This window comes from Salvelinus alpinus, chromosome 2 (assembly GCF_045679555.1).
Source record: "Salvelinus alpinus chromosome 2, SLU_Salpinus.1, whole genome shotgun sequence".
NCBI classification, from domain to species: Eukaryota; Metazoa; Chordata; class Actinopteri; order Salmoniformes; family Salmonidae; genus Salvelinus; species Salvelinus alpinus.
In genome coordinates, this window is record NC_092087.1 from 63,320,291 (window position 1) to 63,343,747 (window position 23,457).

General features: G+C 41.0%; 1 protein-coding gene across 2 annotated transcripts; it reads right to left on the bottom strand.

Moving 5' to 3' along the window:
- Positions 1-78: 78 nt before the first annotated feature.
- Positions 79-23,442, bottom strand: LOC139566277 (calpain-1 catalytic subunit-like). 2 transcript variants are annotated; one of them, XM_071387345.1, is made up of 23 exons: positions 22,810-23,442; positions 21,175-21,204; positions 20,134-20,380; positions 18,274-18,343; positions 12,408-12,526; positions 11,883-12,016; positions 11,316-11,484; positions 10,647-10,730; positions 10,058-10,143; positions 7,346-7,420; positions 6,967-7,127; positions 5,540-5,709; positions 5,301-5,312; positions 5,012-5,223; positions 3,873-3,912; positions 3,515-3,580; positions 3,340-3,397; positions 2,974-3,038; positions 2,672-2,740; positions 2,474-2,552; positions 1,698-1,811; positions 977-1,035; positions 79-885 (listed from the first exon to the last, which is right to left on the bottom strand). In XM_071387345.1, the coding sequence occupies exons 3-23, from the start codon at positions 20,377-20,379 to the stop codon at positions 859-861; spliced, it is 2,115 nt and encodes a 704-aa protein (XP_071243446.1). In that variant the 5' UTR covers position 20,380; positions 21,175-21,204; positions 22,810-23,442; the 3' UTR covers positions 79-858. The 2 variants fall into 2 exon arrangements, 1 of the variants encoding a protein (XP_071243446.1); XR_011673079.1 differs by lacking the exons at positions 79-885; positions 977-1,035; positions 1,698-1,811; positions 2,474-2,552 and having other exon boundaries at positions 3,515-3,600.
- Between the last annotated feature and the right edge of the window lie 15 nt (positions 23,443-23,457).

The window sequence follows — 23,457 nt, forward strand, 5'->3', positions numbered from 1 at the left end:
CACCTTGTTTGCATTAGGGATTATAACTATGCATTAACCATGTTCTTAATCATCTTTAGAAAATGAATAACTCATAAGTTACATGATCAGTCAGTTTTTATTCAGTGACATTCTTCGCAGAATTAAAATGTGCAGTTCAACATAGGCATCAGTTACTTTTTACCTTGTCACATTTTGAAGAGTCCCTTTCCTACATTTAGTGTTTCAGTTGAAAGTACCCTCACCAATTTTTAGACTAAAATTGCCATCTTGAGAAAAAGATGAGTTATATTTCTGTCTTTAACTGATGTAGTGTACTGTACTGAGGTATCCTAAAGACTAATTCATCACTACAATTTGCAGTTCATTAGCAGCCTATAGCTCTACATACTTTCTACAATCCAAGATCCTGCGAAAGGTAGCAAAAAATACATAATGTCACAGAGTACAATATCATCTCTTATTACAGACTAGCATCTGAATTTGATGGTTAAACAAAAGAGAGGAAAACCTAAAAGGTTTGGAATGGAACTTAAAAAATACAGGCATTCTTTGCACAACGGTATGCCCTGAAAACTTTGCCATTGTATAATGCGTGGAGTGATTTATATGCAGCGACTCCCTTAGTAAAGCATTTCATTTTCATCACGTGTAATTGACCAGGTTAAATGCAATTGCCAAGTTATTGAGCAGAGGCAGCAAGGTATTTTTAGTGGTGATTAAAAAGTAGGGAGTAGAAGTTTCTTTGGGATTGTTTGAGATGATGCAAGCCTTAGTTGGGTGCACTGAGATGCTTTGGAGGCACTTTGAGTCTATGGTTGTCCTCTACTATGGGTGTGTATGTGTCCTCTTCTACAGCATACAAGATCACCATACACTTCAACCACACATGGTCATATACAGCCACTGTGAGAGACAAAGACAGAGTGGATAAGGTTACTTTTCCATAGTGAATCAGTAATTAAGACACATAGCATTGAAATTCAAATGGTCTCACCTCTGTGATATTCATTTCAGCAGTTCCAGTGCCTTCTCTATCCAACTCCTGGAAGGCCTCTGTGAAAATAAGGGGAAATATATATATTTAGAATTGTGCTTTAACACTATCTATAATTAACGCCATTAACTTTTCTTGACCATCTGACCAATGACATCTTTATCCTGTAATTCGATGCACCACTGCAGATACCATTTTTATGTCTCTGTGTCCAGTATGAAGGCAGGTAGAGGTAGTTTCGTTAGCCAATACTAACTAGCGTTATCACAAATACTAAGTCTATGGGTATTTGCTAGCATGCTCATTGTCAAAATCCAGAAGTATCCCTTTAATGTGTGATAAGTAGAATATTAATGGCAATGATGAAGGTATGAAGATGTGATGAATGACTGTAAGCTTCAGAGGGCACTACATCAATGTCTTGGTGCTGGAGGACAGAACTACCAGTATAGACAGAAGTCAAGAATCTCTCCTGGTCCTAGTTATGAAATGATAATGTGAATTCATTCCCAAATCACAGTCCAGAAACAATCACTGGCCTAGCCCTCACCCCCCTTTGCAGATTTAAAAGAATCAGATATGTATTCAAAATGGTGATAATGGCTCCACTAACCATTCCAATCAGGCATAGATAGGGGAGCTTACATATATCCAATACTTTCATGACTAAATGTTGTTTCTGGACCAGGTTGTGTAGTCAAAAAAAAATAAAAATACATACTGAACATGGCTCCTAGCTTGACCAGACAGCAGACAAAGTTATCAAAGTCGATGACCTCGTTTTCAGCGTATCTGGCCACAAGCACCTGGTTCAGCCTGTTGTTCAGTTTGAATCCTGTGAAGATCATAAAGCATGTAACACATGAAAACCAAAGAGTTTTTTTCCGACATCACATACTGTTGTCTAAGCTTGGTCCCAGATTTGGTTGTGTTATCATGCCAATTCATAGTAATGCAATGGCAATAAGTGACAAGGAGTTGACATGATAGCACAAACAGATCTGGGAACAGGCTACTGTAGTCTGACTGTAAAGATGAAAGCAGTGTTATCCATTGATATCAACCAGTGGAGGCTGCTGAGGGGAGGACGGCTCATAATAATGGCTGGAACAGAGCGAATGGGATGGCATCAACTTATTCAGCTCCAGTCATGACCACGAGCCTGTCCTTCCCAATTAAGGTGCCACCAACCTCCTGTGATATCAACAGTACTGAATTACCTATAATGTAATTGACGTAATTGACAACATCAACTCTGCAATTCATAATGTGTTGTAGTGCATAAGTAATGTAGAGTTATAGTACAAAAGTTATAGTCATTAGTTGTTTCATTGAAGCCCCTGGATTGTGTTCAGTAGGTATAATGTAGCAAAACCTACGCATTATTTTCAAGTTCAGGTAGCTAGTACATCTGTTTTATTCTATTTATAAATATTTGTGCCTGTTTCGTGTCTACTGAACAACACCAATCCAGTAGTGCGAAGATAGAGTAATCACCAGCAGACTCCAAGGCCAGACGCATCTCATAGGAGCTCATACATCCAGACTTGTCCAGATCAAACTGGCGGAAGATTCCCTGGGAAAAGAAGAGATTAGAGCTATGGGTGTCTGCCTTGCATTCTTGCATGCCATTGTCAATTTTACTATTACAGAAGTGAAATATTGTCATACAATTATCAGCATATTTCAACTCACCAGCCACTTCCTGATCTTATTCCACAGAATCTGAAACTCAACTATACCAAGGCGAGCGGTGCCATCTTTCTGCGTGACAGGTGAGTCAAGGTGTCATGATAGCAATTGGAAATGGAGTGCAACATTTGTCTGTTAGTGTAACATATCAAAGCAATGATACTTTTTTGTGATCACGCAATTGGTTATGTATGTATTGTATTTTTCATTAATACTGCCGTAATATATCCTTTGTCCAAATAAAGTTGAGTATGTATTGAAATGAAGGGTAGGGAGTGTTAAAGTGACTAGCTGAGGAAGGATACGTCTAATAGGCTGACCATGCCTCTACAGGACTCCATGCTGAATCCATCAGTCTTCAGGTCCTTGTCTGGGAATCAAATCCAATTTAAAATTGCAACACACTTTACATTAAAACAATAAATGAAAAAAGTTAAAGCATTAAAGAGGATAAATAAAAGAACATAAGATCACAGAAGATGTGTAAAATAATCACTTATTAAAGGCCCGGCTAAAAATACGGGGTTTTAAAAGTGATTTAAAAACCTTAATGGTGTCTGCCCATTTTACCTGAATATAGGATAACAGACCACATTTCAGAAATTGCATTGAATGGATGACGAGTCACTAAACCCCCTCGACCTGAAGAGCATTGAATGAACAGTACTTACGTTTGGTCACCACCCTATTGAGAATGGTCCTGAGCTCACGGACAGAGATCTCCATGTCCTAAAACATAAAGCAGATAATGGTTTTGTACTCAAAATGTCTCCATGTTCTTAAACATAAAACACATTGTCTTTGCACTCAAATGCGTTTCGGAGCAAAACCAAACTTGAAACTCACCTCCCCAGATAACTGAGCGAACATGGCCCTGAATGAGTCCTCAATGTCACTCTCTGAGATGTCCTCCTGTGAAGATAAAGACTCGGCTGTCCATCCATGTTGATACATGGTCAACAAGTGAAATAACAGTGCCTTGTGAAAGTATTTAATTCCTTGCAAAGTTCTGGCATGTTGCAGTAACTTAAAATATATATACACAACCTACTCCACACTTTCAAACTTAAAGAAAAATACATTTTTATTTTTCCTGTAATGAAAAATGGAATGTCTCGATTGCATAAGTATTCGCACCCCTAAGTCAAGTTCTTGGTTAAGCACTTATTGCAAGGGAGTTGAACATCTAAGCTTGACTCTTTACCTCATCTTCAAAGTTTGCCACCACATCATCATCCAGTTCTCTGAAATGACATTGCAACTATTTAAAATAAATTCCATAAATGTTTACATGCAATGTTTAGAATATACCAAAGCTGCTTTTTACATTCAGTAATAGCCATACAATAGCCACAGACTCTTATTCCAATTCTTTACCAAATTGTGCCAATGTCTAGAAAATACAGTGGTATACAGATGTCAAATCGTAACTTGATCACTCTTTTGTCGCTGAGAATTTTCCTACTGCATCAGGAAATTCAAATGTGATTCCCTGAAAAGTTATATTTTTCTCTCCATGCGGGGGCAGTCAAACGCTAGGCCCAGGTCCTATTACTCCAACATTCAAATGTACAAAAATGTAACTGAAATGCAGCCATACTCATCAACAACTGTCATTTTATATAGCTTAATAACACAGATATATATTGTGGGTGGGTGGTTGGATGGAGTCTTGTTGGAAATGTGGGGTTGGGGATCAAGGCTCACTTATTTTTCTTTCTTTTCATTTACATACTAAATGTATAATTTTTTAAAACTCTAATATGATCATCATGATCAATACTTTGTATACATGTACATTATTATTATTTTTTTTACATTTTCTTCAAGTGGCAGCCCACAGGTGAATACAAACTAAATATGAAATGATATTACTCCCCCCATGGGCATAAAAAATCATAGGTTTTCATGAGCCATTGCGTAGGCTACCTCAGCTACGCAATGGCCCATGAAAGCCTATGATTTTTTTTAGAACTACAGTATATATTATCGAGAAAAAGGACATCTTAAAACCAGTTGAACTGGTACCCAGTGGACCTGCAGTAGGCCTAAAATGTAGGTATGATACTGCATTGTATACAAACGCCGCTTCCAGCTGCCCCCTGGCTGCGATTCTAAATATTTCTTCAAACATTCAAATCCTCCTACTGCAGGATTATTTTCTCCTGCGACAAAACGGGTCAATTTAAGACTCAACATCTGTACATAATTACCAACAACTGATTGAGGTGTATTGAGAAAACCAGACGAGAAATAATTTAGGATTGACAATTTTGCTGCTAACAGAACTGTATTTCTCCATTTAAATTGCACATCCCTGAAGTACTACTATACTGTACTCACTGTGTCTCCGACTGCTTCTCAGTGAAGACTCTGAGGACAAAGTCAGCCTCTTTCCCAGGTTCGAAGGTGGAGGGTACCACAAGGTACTCCCCGGGTGGCAGGCGCAGCCGTGCGCTCACCTCCCTCAGGTTGATAAAGGTCTCAGAACGTGCACATGATGAGTGCTTCAAGAAGAAGTCTTTCTTCAAGTGAACACTTTGACAACCCTTAAACTGAGAGAAAAAGGACAGGGGGTAGATAGCGCTAGTTTGTGTGTGTGTTTATGTGGGTGCCTGAAACCGTTACATACCTCTTCTGGAATCTGTAATGATAGAAAGGACAAGGTCAGTTTTAGGGACATTTTGTTTTGGTCTACTGTTGATTCTTTGGTCACTGGGTATCACATCAAATAAACAGACATTATACACAGAATATACCTCTACTTGGCAAAATGTATCTTTAGTTTATTCTACCCTTCATCGACATTTATTGCAGCTTAATTTTCTCCTCTGCTACTGGCATGTCACCTTGTCACCTTTGACCCCTCACCTCGTAGATGGCAAAGCCAATGGTGTGCATGTCCTGGCCCTGGCGTCGGTAGCGGCGCCTATCCTTCTGCATGAGCGCCACCAAGAAGCTGCAGGCCTCCTCTTCATCCTCAGGGTCGTCGTCCTCCTCCAGCAGGGTAATCTTATACTGGGGGTTGATCCAAAAGGTGTCTAACAAAGACAGAAGGCAGAGGTCATGATAATGTATATTTTGGGTTCTACCTCCTTTGAACATAGCAAGTAAAAACACCTGCAGTCAATTCTAACTCAACTCATGGCTCTATTTTAACAAACCAAACGCAAACGTAAATCTTAGCACACTCGCGCAATGCTGTGGGTGTGTCAGAAATATTTTTGTTGTTTTGACAGCGGGAATTATGGGCACACAGCTGGTGGTAGTGTAGAGGCACGCTTTTCATTAATTTGTTGTAGGTGTAACGAGGGCTTGACCACTCACTGGCCAATGAAAACCTGCTCCCGAAGCTTTTAATGTGGTTGTGCATTTACGGTGTTTGATGTTCCGTTGTCATGAACTCCAATTCATTAGGAGAGCATGGCTGTGCGTCCTATCCATTGAAGACTGTTTATTAAACGTCATAGGCTTACAGTAACCCTATAATAGGCCTAGTTTAAAATAAAAAAAAACATGTCCCCAGTTTTTCACAAAAGGTAATTGGCTTCAACATGGGAATACTAGCCTAAATTGCGTAGCCTAAATTGCAATGCAGGTCCGAGCCATGGACATTGCCTGCAAAACATTTTAAGATTAGCCAACCTTCGCCGTTGATATGGTCTGTATGGTGACTTTGCCACTTGAAGAAAACAAAAAAAACAAACACAGGCAAATATCTTAGATCACGTCCCTCAGATAAACTAGAGAAGTGAACAAGTACTGCAGCTCTGTATGTATCGGATTCTGTCTATGATCCTACAGCACCCCCTAATGTCATAACTAGGTACTTGAAAGCATAACACCAAAATATCAGTATATTCCTTATAAAATATGTTATGGTATGTTCTCACTAGGATATTTGTATGTTGCAACATATGCAATCCATGAACAAGGTATGCAACTCATGTGATATAGAAAAGACATGCAGTCAGTGACTGCGGTCCCGTGTGGCTCAGTTGGTAGAGCATGGCGCTTGCAACGCCAGGGTTGTGGGTTCATTCCCCACGGGGGGACCAGGATGAATATGTATGAACTTTCCAATTTGTAAGTCGCTCTGGATAAGAGCGTCAGCTAAATGACTTAAATGTAAATGTGACTGATGAAGTTTAAGTGTATCCCTGAATCCGAAATCAACTCCTAGCCCCTACCACCTAGGTGGAATTGTTACCATATTGCTTACAACGATCAAATCCTCTCAGGTCTACACAAGTGCCTACAAGGTAGTGGGTGTAGTGTGGTGGTCATGGTGCTCTCACTTGGATGGTTCCGGCAGCCTCCAGCCGTGCTGCCCTTCCTCCAGCCTCCGTCAAACTTGATGGTGTTCCAGAAACTCTGGCTGTCATCACTCAGAGCATCTGCTGTCAAGTTACAGATCTCCAGCCGGGAAAACTGGCGCAGGAACTCCTGGAAGGGCATCCTGTATATTCAGAAAGCAGGGAAAGGGAGACCGATGGAATCTGTTTGATAAAAATGTTAATATTTCCATCTGGTTTGGGTCAGGTGTGGGTTGGGTTAGATTGTTATCGGATGCCGGTGTGGTATACAGGGTCCAGCCCCAACAAACAGGACACCATAGAAAACAACAGAGTTGTGGGTGGAAAACACACAAGGTGATATCTCAGAATGTGAACTCACCAGAACTCTCCGTCCTCCATGTGGCAATTCATGTCCTCCCTCTCTGATGGATCAATCGCATCCCACTCAGACGAACTAATAGCAATATCCGAGAGAGAGACACAGACACGGAGAGAGAAAAAGAGAGAGACAGTGATGAGTATTGTTGAACTGATCAATAGAAATGTAATGCTTACTGACAACAACCTTAAAACTAAAGGGAGAGAGTACAGAAAAAAAATCAAGTACAAGGCAAGCAGGTACGAGCTCCGCAAATCCATTAGGGACGCAAAAAGTAAATAAAGACTCAAACTTGAATTGATGTTCAACAACTCAGACTCACGACGCATGTGGCAAGGACTACAGACTATCACAGGCAAATCCAACTGTGTGTGTGGTGCCCACCGAAGCCCACCTCCCAGACGAGCATAACACATTCCATGCTCACTTCGAGGCAGCCAATACCGAGCCATCCAGGAAAACTCTCGCTGCTCCGGTTGACCAGATGCTTTTTCTCTCCGAGGCTGACGTGAGGAAAACTCTCATGAGTGAATACTCACAAACCCACCAGCCCAGATGAGTGTGTGCTGACAAGGGCCGGGATGATACCAGTAACACGATACTCGTTAGTATCGTGACAAGGAAACAAAACACAAAGCAGATTCACCTTCTTTAGGAAAACAGCCCTTATGTTGGTAACAAACATCATCACGTTGTCATCCAGAGTCACATTTATTTATTTTCCAAGCTATAGCAGACAATATTTTACATACAGAAGGATTTTAAAGGACCAAAGAGTTTGTTCTGCTTCGTTTTTTCATTTTTACCATGGAAAAAACATTGCGATATCATCCCAGTCCTAGTGCTTACCAGCTGGGGGGCATCTTCTCTGACATCTTCAAACTGTCCCAGGCTGTAGACCCCACCTGCTTCAAGGAAGACAAGGTGACATTCCCAAATGACTATCGCACCGTCTGACTCCCCGGTCATCATGAAGTGCTTCAAGACGCTGGTCATGGCCCACATCAAGGCCAGCATGCCAGGCACACTGGACCCACTCCAATTTGCCTACCGCTCCAACAGATCCACGGAAGATGCCATTTACATCACTATTCACATGGCCCTAACACATCCGGAGAAGAGGAACACTTATGTGAGAATGCTGTTCATTGACTACTGTTCAACACTATTGTTCCCTCCAAGCTCGACACCAAGCTCTGCAACTGGATCATTTGCTTCCTGTCGGGCAGACCACGGGCTGTGAGGATTGGTAACAACACCTCCCCCACACTGACTCTTAACATAGGGCCCCCCCAGGGGTGTGTCCTCAGCCCTTTTCTGTGCTCCCTGTTCACCCACGACTGCGTGGCTTTGCATGACACCAACAAGTCAGCCTATAGCGAGGAGGTAAGTGAACTGGCATTGTGGTCTCCCTCAATGTCAGCAAAATAAAGTAGTTGATTGTTGACTTCAGGAAGCAGAGGAAGGAACATGCCTTGACCCACATCAACAGGACTGCAGTAGAAAGAGTCTGCAGTTTTAAGTTCTTCGGGGTCTACATCACCGAGGACGTGACATTAACCAACAACACCACCACCACCACTCTTGTCAAAAGAGCACAAAAGCATCTCTACTTCCTAAGGTGACTAAAGAAATTTGGCATGCCACCCCGGATCCTCTCTAAATACTACAGCTGCATTATCAAGAGCGTCCTGACCGGTTGAATCGCGGCCTGGAACAGGAATTGCTCCGTCCCCGACCGCAAGGCCCTTCAGCGGGTGGTGGAGAGCATGACGGTATCGGAGCACGAGACTGTCGGAACTAGAAGCACAAGCATTTCGCTACACTCGCATTAACATCTGCTAACCATGTGTATATGACAAATAAAATTTGATACCAACAGACTCAGACAGTTTCTATCGACAAGCCATCAAACTGGACTGACCAGCAGCCTCTGATTCTCCACATCTTAGCACACATGCACCCACTCACGGACACACCCACCCACACACACACATTCATGCTACACACACACATCACAACTGCTGCTAACAGACTCTTATTATTATTGCTAAATACTGCACAATTTAAAACACTTACCCCCAAATCCCCCCTTTCCCAAAACAAGTGTACATATTAGATTATAAATTGTGACTTCCTCTATTATACTTATGCTAAAATTATTATTCTACTTCGTAATTTACTTTATGTTCGTATCCTTAACTTTTCTTATTTCTTATTGTTGTTGCATTGTCGAGAAGGAACCTGCAAATAAGCATTTCATTGGATGGTGTATACAATGTGTATCCTGTACATACGTCTAATAAAACGTGAAAATTGAATAGCGAATTTGTGCACACAAACAGATGTACACAGACAGCCTTTTGGGGGCCCTAAGCGAGATTTGGTTGCAGTTTTAAAGCACATTTTGCCTTGACTTATGTCATGTTCATACGATATCTGGGTGAATAACAAAATCAATGGGGGACCCCTGGAGGTCAGGGCCCCTGGGCACATGCCCTTCATGCCCGGTAGGTAATTCAGCCATGAAGGTTTAGATATAGCTGGCTTGGCTAACTTACCTAGCAATCTTATAAAATGTTAGCTGACATGGGCTAATTGAGTGACTGTCAGTGACTGAAAAACTGCTGATGCACATTGAGTATTATACACGTCTGAGCCACGGAGCCCTACGCTGTCCAGACAAGCATGATGGTTGTGATGTGAACTCACTTATCACTCCAAGCCCCGGTCCACTCCACCTGACCCCAGGGGTTACGAATACGGATCAACCTCTCCATGCGACCCCGGAAATCCACCTATGATGATAGACAGACACACACAAAAATTGGGTCAGATTTTACTTAGAAACACATTCCAATTTGAAAGTAGAATTTCTCAATCATGATGTTGTTTGATAGTCACAGATGCCCGTATAACTATTACATTTGGAAATAAGCAATTTCTGCAAAAGATTGCCTGTATACTGAAAGATGAGAATAAGTGCTTCTTATTTTGCTTTTTGTGATTTGTTTACATTTATATTCCTGTTTTCACCACTCCTTTTCCTCCAATTCCAGATTCACACTAGGGTCAAGCTGAGCCACACTATGCTAAGTTGTACTTAGCTGGCCTGCTTACGAATCCACAATGGAACCATGCTGGAAAGGACAATGTGAAAATGAAAAATCTGAGCTATTACAGTATGGTTCGGGTCTGCCCTATAGTATGAATCAGGCACAATCGCCTAAGGCTTGAAATGGCCTGCAGGAAGAGGCAAATCCCTCACTTTTTCCACAAAGCCTTATTTTCACACACCCACCTGCTTCAGACCTGTGACAGAGTAGGCATGGCCTTTAACCAGCTTCTTAAAGGTCACTGCTTCCATGTCGAAGGCACTGGTGATCTGGGAATGCAAACAGATGTCATCATACATATTCAATTGTTACCACACACACTTGGGACATGACATCTTCGGCCAAAAATATAATTGTGACAACAGACTCTTTTTCTCTCCACTTTAAAAGAGGCTGTATGAATGTTCAGTTATTTTTTACCTAAAATGTTGGCTTGAGTGTTGCCTGTGTGGTTCATATACACATATTACGATGTAAATAATTTCTTAAGTAGCTTTAGGCTGACAATATACTGTATGCCCAGGGGCGTGGGAAGATGTGCCCATTTCTGTCCATTTTAGGGGACCACTTTTGTCTCAAAACATCACCAGAGGCAAAACATTGAGAATACTGCAGCTCACAATTCCATTATGTGGAAAGATAGGTTGTTTTAAAATAAGCCAAGATTCATGTTGTGAGTGATTCTGTTGTTTTGGGGAATTTAAAAGCTGAATGGGGGAAAATGTCAACCTAGATTAGAACATAGGACCTGCGCCAGTGACCTAGGTCCCATCCAGAAACAACCCCCATCTGAGAGGACTGCATATGTGTACTGCAGGTTGTCGTGTGTGTCATGTAACAGAGACGCCACTTACGTCAATGGAGCAGCCCAGAAGGGAGCCTCTCTCCAGGGCTTTACCGATGATCCGGTACAGATCCTTAGGTGCCTTACGTAGCTCGTAAAACTCTGCCACGCCACCGGTGAAGTCCTCAAAGCCCTCTGTGGTGCTGCCACCAGACAAGGCCTCATAGGAGCCACTCAGTCTAACACAAAAATGTCACAATGCTGGAAAATAATTATATCCCTTCATGCAACAATGTAAAAGTCTTCACTATCTGCAATATTCGTAAATGAAATGTATGTTCATAAAACAAACATAATAAATAATAAAAATAACATTATAGCGACATAGATTTATGAAAGCTTAAGGAATGTATGACGCAATTACACGTCAGAGCTAACTGGACTTGTGACATGTATGCTTTATGAACATTCAATTGTTACTAACTGTTAACTTGGTTTCGCAAATAAAATATTGCAAAAATACAATTATATTCTAAGATGGATGCACTGTATACCTGAATTAAAGCCTGTTTTACAGAACCATTAAAACATTCAAACCTTTTGACACAGACAATAGCTAATATTAGGAAAATCATACTTGGCATAAGCCTTCTCAACCAGGGCACTCCAGAACTCGTTACCCTCAGCGGAGTGAACAAACATCAGCTTGCCATCTTTGACAGGCAGTCGATCATCAATGACAACATCCACCCACTCTCCAAACTGCCAGAACTGTGAACAAACAAAACAGTCATTACTGTTGGGGAAGAATTTGGAGTCAGACATGAAGGTTATAATTGTTTTATGCTCCCCTATGACGCTAAATAACGTCTCCAGCATATATTATTAAGTGCTTCCCATAATCACCTAATAATATATGCCAGAACTGTTGTCTCTCTGGGAATTCTTTGGGGGAAAAGCCCTGTGACCTGATAATTCAGGAATTGAGCCTCCTACAAAAGGTTGATTTAAAATCCCTCAAATCAAACTTCAATCTGAATATGGCAAGTCACTCTTTCTTACGTATTTAGGCTACCACGCTGTTTGAAGCTGTATCATTATATTATCTTTCATTAAAAGTTTTTTCTATTCCATTTCCTCTATTCTGTTTGATTGATTGGACCTGGAAGTGGAAGATGCCAGCGTAGTTGTCTTGGAAGGTTTGACCATGAGGGACCACCCTGTGTAGCAGCTTCTCGTTAAGGGTGAGGGAAGCAATGGCTGCCAGGAGCCAGCAGTCACCTAGCCACAGAGGGAAAATAGTCAAAAAGAAATTAATCAAATGTATTTATAAAGCACTTTTTAAACACTGAGCGGTTGTCACCAAGTGCTTCACAGTAACCTGGCCTAAACTCCAAAGAGCACGCAGATGCACAGTGGCCTGGAAAACCTTCCTACGAGGAGGAAACATAGAGAGGAACCAGGCTCAGAATAGAAGGACCTGGCCCAGATGGGAGAAGAGGGAGATAGTTAAGTCATTTTCAAATTTAATAATTTCAACCTGGGGTGAAACTGTGAGAGAGGGTGAATAAATATAAGCTAATTTAGCTGAGCCTCAAATGTTTTCTTAAAATACTGCCAAATAACAATAAAGAAATCTTAACATTCAAAATTTAAAAGGCACCATAGCCTAAATTAGTAATGTGTGCATCTTTCTACAATATTACCCATATGTCTTAAAAACACAACATTTACACTGTCTGGTGCGGTTTCTATCTCACCACTTTAAATGAAGGCTGCTGTTAGTAGCAAACAAAACACTTAACTCATTTCAAGCACTCAGCTCAAATCACCCTTGTTCAGCATTTAGTAGTGAGTGAAAAGCCAACCTAATGCATTTTGGCCAGTCTGAGCCAAGCCTTCAAACATTTGTTCTTGTTTTCCAAAACCTAACTCCTCTTTGAAAAATCGCTTCCAATTTGCTTTAACTGAAATCATGCACCATGAGCAGACTACTATCAATGGCATGCAGCAAGAACAGCTGAACATGTCAAAGGCTTATTCCCACCATCGTCACATTGTTAAAACCATCAGGCAACCTCAACTATTATGGTCCCGTGTAGATCAGTTGGTAGAGCATGGCGCTTGAAACACCAGGGTTGTGGGTTTGATTCTCACGGGGGACCAGTACAAAAATGTATGTACTCACTACTGTAAGTTTCTCTGGATAAGAGTGTCTGCTAAATTACTCAAATGTAAATGTATTCAGCTTTTAAGGGGTCATGTACTGTAACTGAGTTAGCGTGGGGAGTAAGCATTAGCTACTTCCCTATAGAGAGAGCTATGGGGATTGCTAATGCAATGTTAAAGGTCCCAAATGTCACTACTGGGGATTGCTCTGGCCTCGAGGTCTTGCTAAAATATCCCTTTCTTTTAAGCTAAGTGTAACTGCTGTTATCGACTGAGGGGTTGAAATCCTAAGGCTAAGGCCACACTCAAACGGATGAACAGATTAAATTGTGTATGACCAATATCATTGTCCATTTTTGTCCGTCAAAAGTACAACTTCAAAAAGCATTGGCTTCATCTGAAATTCTCTAACATAAAATTCTAGTGTGTCGGTGTTCTAATGTGGGTGCATATGACAGCAGCCTTATCCATATAAGTGTATACTCAGAAGTAGATATGTTCAATAAGTTAAGCACTGCTTGCTGGTGAAAAAGTTAAAGACAGACCTTATAGTGAGGAGTATTATCAGATTGTCAAATCTTCTATTACATTTCAAGCACTGGTTAGCTTCAACCTGAAGTTTGATAAGCCTTATAGAATGCTTGAAAGGCTACATAACTCAATCAAGTTAATTCCCCAAAACAAACAGAGGGGGAGCCCACAGGCTGTGACATAACAGGAGAGTCAACTCCTGCCAAAGACAGAAAGAGAGAAGTTGTTTGTGGGCTGGGTCTTCAGCCCGTCGTGTGTATAACAATTACACATCCAACCGCCTTTTCACTTCCAGCTAGACTAGAGCTGTGAGGAAACTTTAAACAAGACTTGTGAGATCTCAAGAACAGAACAGTTTTGGTCTTTTTTTGAGCCACATCCTGTGATCTACTCACAACAACATTTTCTCACTAGTTAAAAAGGAAGCTGATCATGGCATTAATCACGACTGATAGCTCGCTGATTGAACAATCTTTTATCTTGAATTCCATTCCATTGGCTAGGTCCGTTATCCGCCTCCCTCCACCCTGTTTTGCAAACATACGCCTGAGATTGCTGCATGGGACATCAGCCAAGATCCATTAGCACGCTTTCTATGTAGGCGTGTCCGCTATTAGCCTTTCTGTGAATCATTACCAGTGTCTCCCTGACTCACAAATGGGTTCTGCCACACCCAAACAGTCAGCTGCCTAGTCAGGGTCATTCTTCTTTTACACACACAGAGCTTTTGACAGTACCAGTCAAAAGTTTGGACACACCTACTCATTCAAGGGTTTTTCTTTATTTTTTATTATTTTCTACATTGCAGAATAAGAGTGAAGACATCAAAACTATGAAATAACACATATGGAATAATGGAACCCAAAAAATGTTAAACAAATCAAAATATATTTTAGATTCTTCAAAGTAGCCATCCTTTGCCTTGATGACAGCGTTGCACACTTGGCATTCTCTCAACCAGCTTCATGAGGTAGTCACCTGGAATGCTTTTCCAACAGTCTTGAAGGAGTTCCCACATATGCTGAGCACTTGTTGGCTGCTTTTCCTTCACTCTGCGGTCCAAATCATCTCAACCATCTCAATTGGGTTGAAGTCGGGTGATTGTGGAGGCCAGGTCATCTGATGCAACACTCCATCACTCTCATTCTTGGTAAAATAGCCCTTACACAGCCTGGAGTTGTGTTGGGTCATTGTCCTGTTGAAAAACAAATGATAGTCCCACTAAGCCCAAACCAGATGGGATGGCGTATCGCTGCAGAATACTGTGGTAGTCATTCTGGTTAAGCGTGCCTTGAATTCCAAATAAATCACAGACAGTGACACCAGTAAAGCACCCCCACACCATCACACCTCCTCCTCCATGCTTCACGGTTGGGACCACACATGCAGAGATCACCCGTCCACCAATTCTGTCTCACAAAGACATGGTGGTTGGAACCAAAAATCTCAAATTAGGACTCATCAGACCAAAGGACAGATTTCCACGGGTCTAATGTCCATTGCTTGTGTTTCTTAGCTCAAGCAAGTCTCTTCTTATTATTGGTGTTCTTTAGTGGTTGTTTCGTTGCAGCAATTCAACCATGAAGGCCTGATTCACGCAGTCTCCTCTGAACAGTTGATGTTGAGATGTGTCTGTTACTTGAACTCTGTGAAGCATTTATTTGGCCTGCAATTTCTGAGACTGGTACCTCTAATGAACTTATCCTCTGCAGCAGATGTAACTCTGGGTCTTCCATTCCTGTGGCGGTCCTCATGAGAGCCAGTTTCATCATAGCGCTTGATGGTTTTTGCGACTGCACTTGAAGAAGCTTTCAAAGTTCTTGAAATGTTCCATATTGACTGACCTTCATGTCTTAAAGTAATGATGGACTGTCATTTCTCTTCACTTATTTGAGCTGTTCTTGCCATAATATGGACTTGGTCTTTTACCAAATAGGGCTATCTTCTGTATACCAACCCTACCTTGTCACAACACAACTGATTGGTTGAAACGCAAGAGTGTGCAAAGCTGTCATCAAGGCAAAGGGTGGCTACTTTGAAGAATCTCAAATATATTTTGATTTGTTTTGCACTTTTTTGGTTACTATGTTATTTCATAGTTTTGATGTCTTCACTATTATTCTACAATGTAAAAATTAGTAAAAAAAATTAAATAAAATACCCTTGAATGAGTAGGTGTGTCCAAACTTTTGACTAGTACCGTATGTATATATGTACACTACCGTTCAAAAGGTTGGGGTCACTTAGAAATGTCCTTGTTTTTGAACAAAAAGCAGATTTTCTGTCCATTAAAATAACATCAAACTGATCAGAAATACAGTGCAGACATTGTTAATGTTGTAAATGACTATTGTAGCTGGAAATGGCTTATTTTTTATGGAATATCTACATAGGAGTACAAAGGCCCATTATCAGCAACCATCATTCCTGTGTTCCAATGGCACGTTGTGTTAGCTAATCCAAGTTTATCATTTTAAAAGGCTAATTGATCATTAGAAAGCCCTTTTGCAATTATGTTAGCACAGCTGAAAACTACTGTCCTGATTAAAGAAGCAATAAAACTGGCCTTCTTTAGACTAGTTGAGTATCTGGAGCATCAGCATTTGTGGGTTCGATTACAAGCTCAAAATGGCCAGAAACAAAGACCTTTCTTCTGAAACTCGTCAGTCTATTCTTGTTCTGAGAAATTAAAGCTATTCCATGCGAGAAATTGCCAAGAAACTGAAGATCTCATACAATGCTGTATACTACTCCCTTCACAGAACAGCGAACACAGAACTCCCAAGGAATGTGAAAAAACATCATTGTAATATATCCCACTGAACATCTAGGCAAGTTAGGTCTGGCAAGAATTGATGAGTTGTTTTTCTGTTCTATGTAGTAGAATGAACTACTGTATGTCTCAGAATGAGGGAAGAGCTATTCACTGTTCCACGCAGGCAGTAATTTTGTTAGTTTTTCTAGTCCTCTGGTTTCACTTAAGTGCCCTGTCGAGGAAAATAACATTCACATTGAAAACCCTGCAAGACATTAGGGGGAGGAGGAGGGACACTGCTGTTAAGCAACAAGTTTTTTTTTTAATAAAAGGGACTTTTTCTCCAGGAACCGCTTAAGCAAGAAACACACAGAAAATCTGAGTGTAGATAGACTGCCAATAGTTACTTATCACAGAAGGAGGCCGTTCCTTTTCTTGCTAGTACAAAATACATACCTGCTGAGTACTGACCTGATACCACCAAAACTGCAGTTTCTACTTGTAGAATCGCAATACTAGGCAGTAGCCGACAACTTGACTTTGAGCCAATCAGTGAGCACAAACCTCCACATGGGGGAGCCGACAGGAGTGACAAGGGGGAGGGGGGAAATAGGGCACTTTTTCTGGTCTAATCCACCCTTTTCGTCAGTGTTCAAAATAAAAAAAAGCTGCATAATACATATTTTTTTCTAGAGCAAGTCTTTACATCTAGCTAAGGAGTTTTGTGCTCAAATAAGTACTTTTTGCTAATGTGCACTAGCTTATTAGTTCGCTAGATAGCTAACGTTAGCTTGCTAACTGAGCAAGGTAGTCATACATACTTCATATAAAATGAATGGGGTGGTAATAAGTGCAGCACAATGCACACAACACTAAATGCTTTACCAAGCTAGCTATCTGGCCACTGTAGCTAGTAACATTATAATGAAATCCATGAAGCAGCAGCCTGTAGCTGGCTGCCCAGAGTCAATGCAGTGTCTTTACTTTACCTAGCACAACAGCTAGCTAGCTAGAGAATCATGCAATTTAGCTTACATTAGCCAGCTAGCTAAAAATGTATCTATGGATTGTCCATGCAAGAGTCAATTAAATTGTTTCTTTGTCATCTTGCTAGCTATTATTTAGCTGTTGCCAAACTAGCTGTGGCCATGTGACTAGTATCAACAATGGAATTCAACAACAATAGCAATATTAGCGCAGCTAGCTAGCTAAGTAACATTGACTAGACCATAAAGCAACTCACATGGACATGCATTTCCAAACAAGGATACTGCCACCTTCTGATTTCGAGTATTTTAACAAGGCTGAATAGCTGACGACTTCAAGGTCTTTGCTGTGTGAACACAAAAGAGATTGACTGCCAACACTCTGTTCAGAGGTGCTAAGTACTGTCGGCAAGCAAACGTTTGACAATCCTACCGGTGTTTGAGCCATTACAATAGTAGTACTGTAGTTCCTGGAGTACCACACTGCAGAAAACAGAAATACATAGTCTTTTTAAGGCCTTTTATTAAGCCCCCTTTTAGTGTCAAACTATTACAGCACATTGACACCTAAGCACATTGATACTCACCCAGTGCTCCTTGACAGATATCAGTCCTTGTGGCGCCGCCCAAAATGAACTCAGGGTTATCTGAAAACTCCTATTGAAAATGAAGTAAAATCAGAAACAGTATTTTAAAAGACACGCAAATATGTACACATCGAGACAAATATCATGAATGAAAATGTGGCTGATGTTTTTAAATCTGGTGCAAAAGCTTGTGTAACTACAGTACCCCTACTTAGGATTTTGCAACTTTAACCCATGTCCATTTTGGACTGACACTGAAAGTATCTTTAGTCAAACTTTTCAAGCGTTCAAAAAGTCTGTCAAAAGTAGATTGTTACTCTCTCAATCAAATCAAATGTTATTTGTCACATGTGCCGAATACTTACAAGCCCTTAACCAACAATGCAGTTTTAAGAACCCCCCCCCCCCCCCCCCCCGCCAAAAAAGACACAAGAATAACAAATAATTAAAGAGCAGCAGTAAATAACAATAGCGGGGCTTTATACAGGGGGTACCGATACAGAGTCAAATGACATCAAAGCATGATTTGAAGAGTGAAAACCTGCCGCTAGTGTGAGAGAGTAGGGCTGCCCTCCCAGCCTTAAGTTATTTAAATAATTTAGCAGCTTGTGCTGTTAGTTAGTATACACAAGCAGCAGCTGTTGTAGGAGATATGTCTGGCATGTAGGCCTCTAGACTGTTTGTTAAACACTCCCCGACAAGGGACGCTGACTGAAGTGAGCATGGCTCTCCCGTCAGCCCACCGCCACGTTAATCTATCAACAGTGCTGTCTTTACCTCTGCTACAGAATGACAGTGCTATCACATGCTGCGCGAAAGAGGGATTTTGAGTTACATTTGTTTTTTGCCCACCAGACACTAACATTTTCCTGTAGTAAAGAATAACATCCATTTTCCAAGACCAATACAAAGAACTATTTGAAAGCAGAAATAGACTGGCACATTGTGACCACAGTAATGTATCAACCAATTGTGGATACATAATTAAGGAAGGGACTAATTTGTTGCTTGAGTGTTTTATATATATATTTTATTTTACCTATTTAACCAGGTAGGGCAGTTGAGAACAAGTTCTCATTTACAACTGCGACCTGGCAACTGTGACCTTTATCTTTGCATGGGGTGGGAGGAATTACTGGTAAGTACACAGAAGTCACAATGAGAGATTCATCTTAAACAGCACCTTTTCAGGTTTGGTGAAATGCTAACCCTAAAAGCTAACTCAACACCCTAACCCTCTTTGTTGAAAAGACCACCTGTTTTTTTTCTCATGACATGCCATTCATTGTGACCCTCCATGCCAAAATAACCATTTAATTCTCAGCACAGGCACAAAATATATCTAGAGTGCCATGTGTCTGCAAGTAGCACATACTGTGCTCATCCTACAGTCTAACCACACAGGAACAAGGGTTTGATTTAGAGGCTTGAGCAAAAGCCATTTAGACACCACAAGAATAGCTTACACAGTTTTTTGCAATACCATTTATGAGTTTAGGGACAAATCCTTACTTGAGATCTGTATTTATTTTATTTAACCTTTATTTAACTAGGCAAGTCAGTTAAGAACAAATTCTTATTTACAATTACGGCCTACCCCGGCCAAACTCTAAACCAGACGACGCTTGGCCAATTGCGCATGGCCCTATGGGACTCCCAATCATGGGTGGTTGTGATACAGCCTGGAATCGAACCAGGGTCTTTAGTGACGCCTCTAGCACAGAGATGCAGTGCCTTAGACCCCTGCGCCACTCAGGAGTCCAAAGGGTTGATACAACCAAGGGATTTGTATGTGTATCTCTTGTATGGCTTCAACTACAATATTAATTTGGAACACTGTAACTCCTATCAGTCTCTTACTGTGGGCCTCATCCACTCCACGCCCTGGGTTTTGGATGAGTGGGGCGCCAGCTCTTTGAAGCCAAGGGAAGGTGGCTCGGTAGGGAAGCAGGGGTCCTCGAACAGGCAGCCGCTCTCCAGGCACTCCTGCTTCAAGGCCTCGTAGTCCTGATTGAGGAACTTCAGCGCCCGCTCATTGGTTCCCATTCCCTCGGCATGTAGTCTCTCCCTCTGGATGCGCACTGAGACCCCTCCGAATGGGTACATGCTGGGATGGAAAAAATAAGAGGGTGTGTGTGTGTGTGTGTGTGTGTGTGTGTGTGTGTGTGTGTGTGTGTGTGTGTGTGTGTGTGTGTGTGTGTGTGTGTTAAGAGGTGGGTTACTGGAAGCTAGCATATAAATAGCCCCAACAGAATAAACTTGCAGGCAGAGGGACATTGTTTCAAATGAGAGGGAACACTGTATGATGTGGCTCATTATCAGTAAACGCTTTTTACTCATGACAATGGAGATAATGTCTCAGAACTAGGAGCCGTGATGGGCCCAGAGTGGCCATGGGTAGGACACTCTAAGTGCTGTCTGAATATTTCATAGGTAAAACTGAGTGCCACAATGTAAAGGCGTTTGGATTGTCTGGAATTCCACTGGTATTTTCATGTAAATTAATTTGTGGGATTACAAAAATTATAGCCTTTCGCAGATACAGTTTGACTATTGATCATACACTTTCAGTATGTTTATATCCAGCCATATAAAACATATATTTTGTTTATATGGCTGGATAGTTATAGGGTAGAACAAGCACTATGCTCAAATACTTTGAAGAGGCATTCTTCCTGGCCTGCCCTAAAAAAGGTGATCATGCTCTAACATAATTGGATACAGAGGAAGGACACCCTGTGTCCGTCAACGCAATTCTGTTAGGCACAAAACTGAAACTGCAGCATAAAACATTATTTGATGGTTAAGTTAGAGAAGGGACTACAATTCCAATCTGTACATTAGACTCCATTCCAGTCACTGAACAGACCATGACAAGAACACATATCTATATTATTGTACCTTCAGTCCTTCAGTGTGGGAGGCAGCAGGCTTGGGGAAACAAAAGTCCAGTTAATTTAGGATTCAGTCTTCAGTCAGTCACAAGCATACATAGCTGGAATTTCACTGTAGTATAGCAAAACAGTGAGCTATACACACATGCAAGCAAGAAGCACTGTTTGTTGTCCGTGTTGTACATTTCACTGACATGAGATTGATAAGGACAACAGCTGGTAGAGAACTCTTATAGGTACCTATAGAGCTGGATGGTACAGTATGTCATGTCATTCACTTGGTTAATTGACTAGAGGGGGGCAGGGCTTGCTTTGAACACAGCGGCACTGTAGCATCATGGACCGATAACAAGAAGCAACTGTTTTTGAGCGCTGAACTGTGTCTCATAACAAAAAAGGTTTATGGTACGATAGTCGATCGTTGTAGCAGATCTGTATGGTACATGACAAAGTAGGACCTAAAAACAGAATTTAATTGTTGCAGACAATGACTCCCTTCCTCCATCCAAAGACACTTGCTGTGGAAATCAAATAAACTGGTAGTGAATCTCAATTTTAAAACTGTTGGAATCCCCTTTTGTTTTTGCACTCATTTACACTGTGCACCTAAAACAATAAACAGCCCTCGTCTTCTTCTATTTCCAATAAAATACATTTTTAATGGGGTATGCTCCATATATACATTTTACATAGTAACCAGATAGAAAGTCTAACAAGGCATTAATTTGGATTGATATATCAATAAACAAGGCTGCAACAATACATTTGAATCAATATTGTTGATTGAAACTGAAATGCTTGTGGCAAGTCCATTGGAACTAACGCCAATTTGCCTGCCAACACTACAGGTAACAATGTGGAATTAAATTTGCATTTCTTGTTCATTTCATGGTCATCAAGAAAACGTTGAATGATCATTTCATTTTCTTGGATAAATCCAACAGCCTATACTGTAAGCCTGCATCAAACTGATCAAATTGTTGCTTTGAGTATTGATTTCAGTCTCGTCAGGTTCACACCCCTTCCAGAAAGCTGCATCACCTTTAAAATAAACCCTCAATAACACTGTGTTAGCCTCCTTATTACAATTCATTGAACCACAATCTACATGGTTGCGAGTCATTTAAACTATAGGCCTATAGACTACTTCACTTTCTGCAATAATCCCTGTGCATATCACATTTGTTCATGTTGTTTTCAGTGGATCAAATGAGCTCATGGTCTTTTTATAATTGTATAAATAAAATGCCACAGAGCAGCATGTCAAGTATTGACCGTGAAGGGTGTATGACAGTAATGAAGGCTTTCAGAGAGAATTCATTTTGTTTTAGAAATCATATCGCAAAAAGACATCAAGGATAACGTCTCTCAAAGAAGAGAGTCGCCTGCCATGTTTGGAGGAATCAGCTGATACTGAGCAGTTCATCACATCATATTGCATCATCCAAACGCGCAAAACTAATTTCCATGACTGGACATGCTTGACATAGATTACCATTGCAATGAAGCATGGTAACATGCAATATATGCTTTTCTGCTAAATTTCAGCGCATTTCATTTCGGTAAATAGTCCCAATTCAATAACACAATCACATAGAGACATGCATCTTGCATTCCAAATCATAAATCAGACATAACTTACCACTGACTGGAAATCTTTTTAGACACTTTTCGAGGTGACGTTCAGTGTCTCTATAAACCGATATGTGTACATATATCTATCATGTCATATGAGTAAAGGCCAGAACAAAGATGCAATCAGTGTTGTTACTGCAGTGTCTTGCCCAACCCATTCCGGTGGGAGGGGTTTAGCAGCATCAAAATGAATCCCGCTCGGGTAGGCGTGTTTTGCGACGGCTAAAAGTTGATTGCATCCGATTTGGAACAGGACTGCCTCCCGGGCGTGAGCGAGGAGTCCCGTTCGAAGCCCACCGCGAAGTCGGTTCATTTTTTATTTAACATTTATTTAACTAGGAAAGTCAGTTAAGAACAAATTCTTATTTACAATGACGGCCTACTCCGGCAAAACCCGGACAACGCTGGGCCAATTGTGCAACGCCCTATGAGACTCCCAATCACGGCCGGATGTGATGCAGTTCAAAATAAAAGTGACGCAATGAAGCTAAGATTCTGTGTTTTCCCATGCAAAGGCAATTGCGTTAGCTAACAACGCGTTATCTGCTTTCCCAATGAAAACTGAATAGAAAATTCTAACATTAATTTTATGGAAATGAGATGTGTTTCTGTACGATGCACCATGCTGTCTTGTTGCCAAAATGACCGAGCGAGG

What these genes read in the sequence shown, in the direction of transcription:
- LOC139566277 (XM_071387345.1), bottom strand. Translation starts at nt 20,379, where the DNA reads ATGTACCCATTCGGAGGGGTCTCAGTGCGCATCCAGAGGGAGAGACTA. An exon ending in GTTGAGAAGGCTTATGCCAA is followed by an intron (nt 11,485 to 11,882) that starts GTATGATTTTCC and finishes TTTTTGTGTTAG; the next exon opens with ACTGAGTGGCTCCTATGAGG. An exon ending in ACCGGGGCTTGGAGTGATAA is followed by an intron (nt 7,421 to 10,057) that starts GTGAGTTCACAT and finishes TATTGCTATTAG; the next exon opens with TTCGTCTGAGTGGGATGCGA.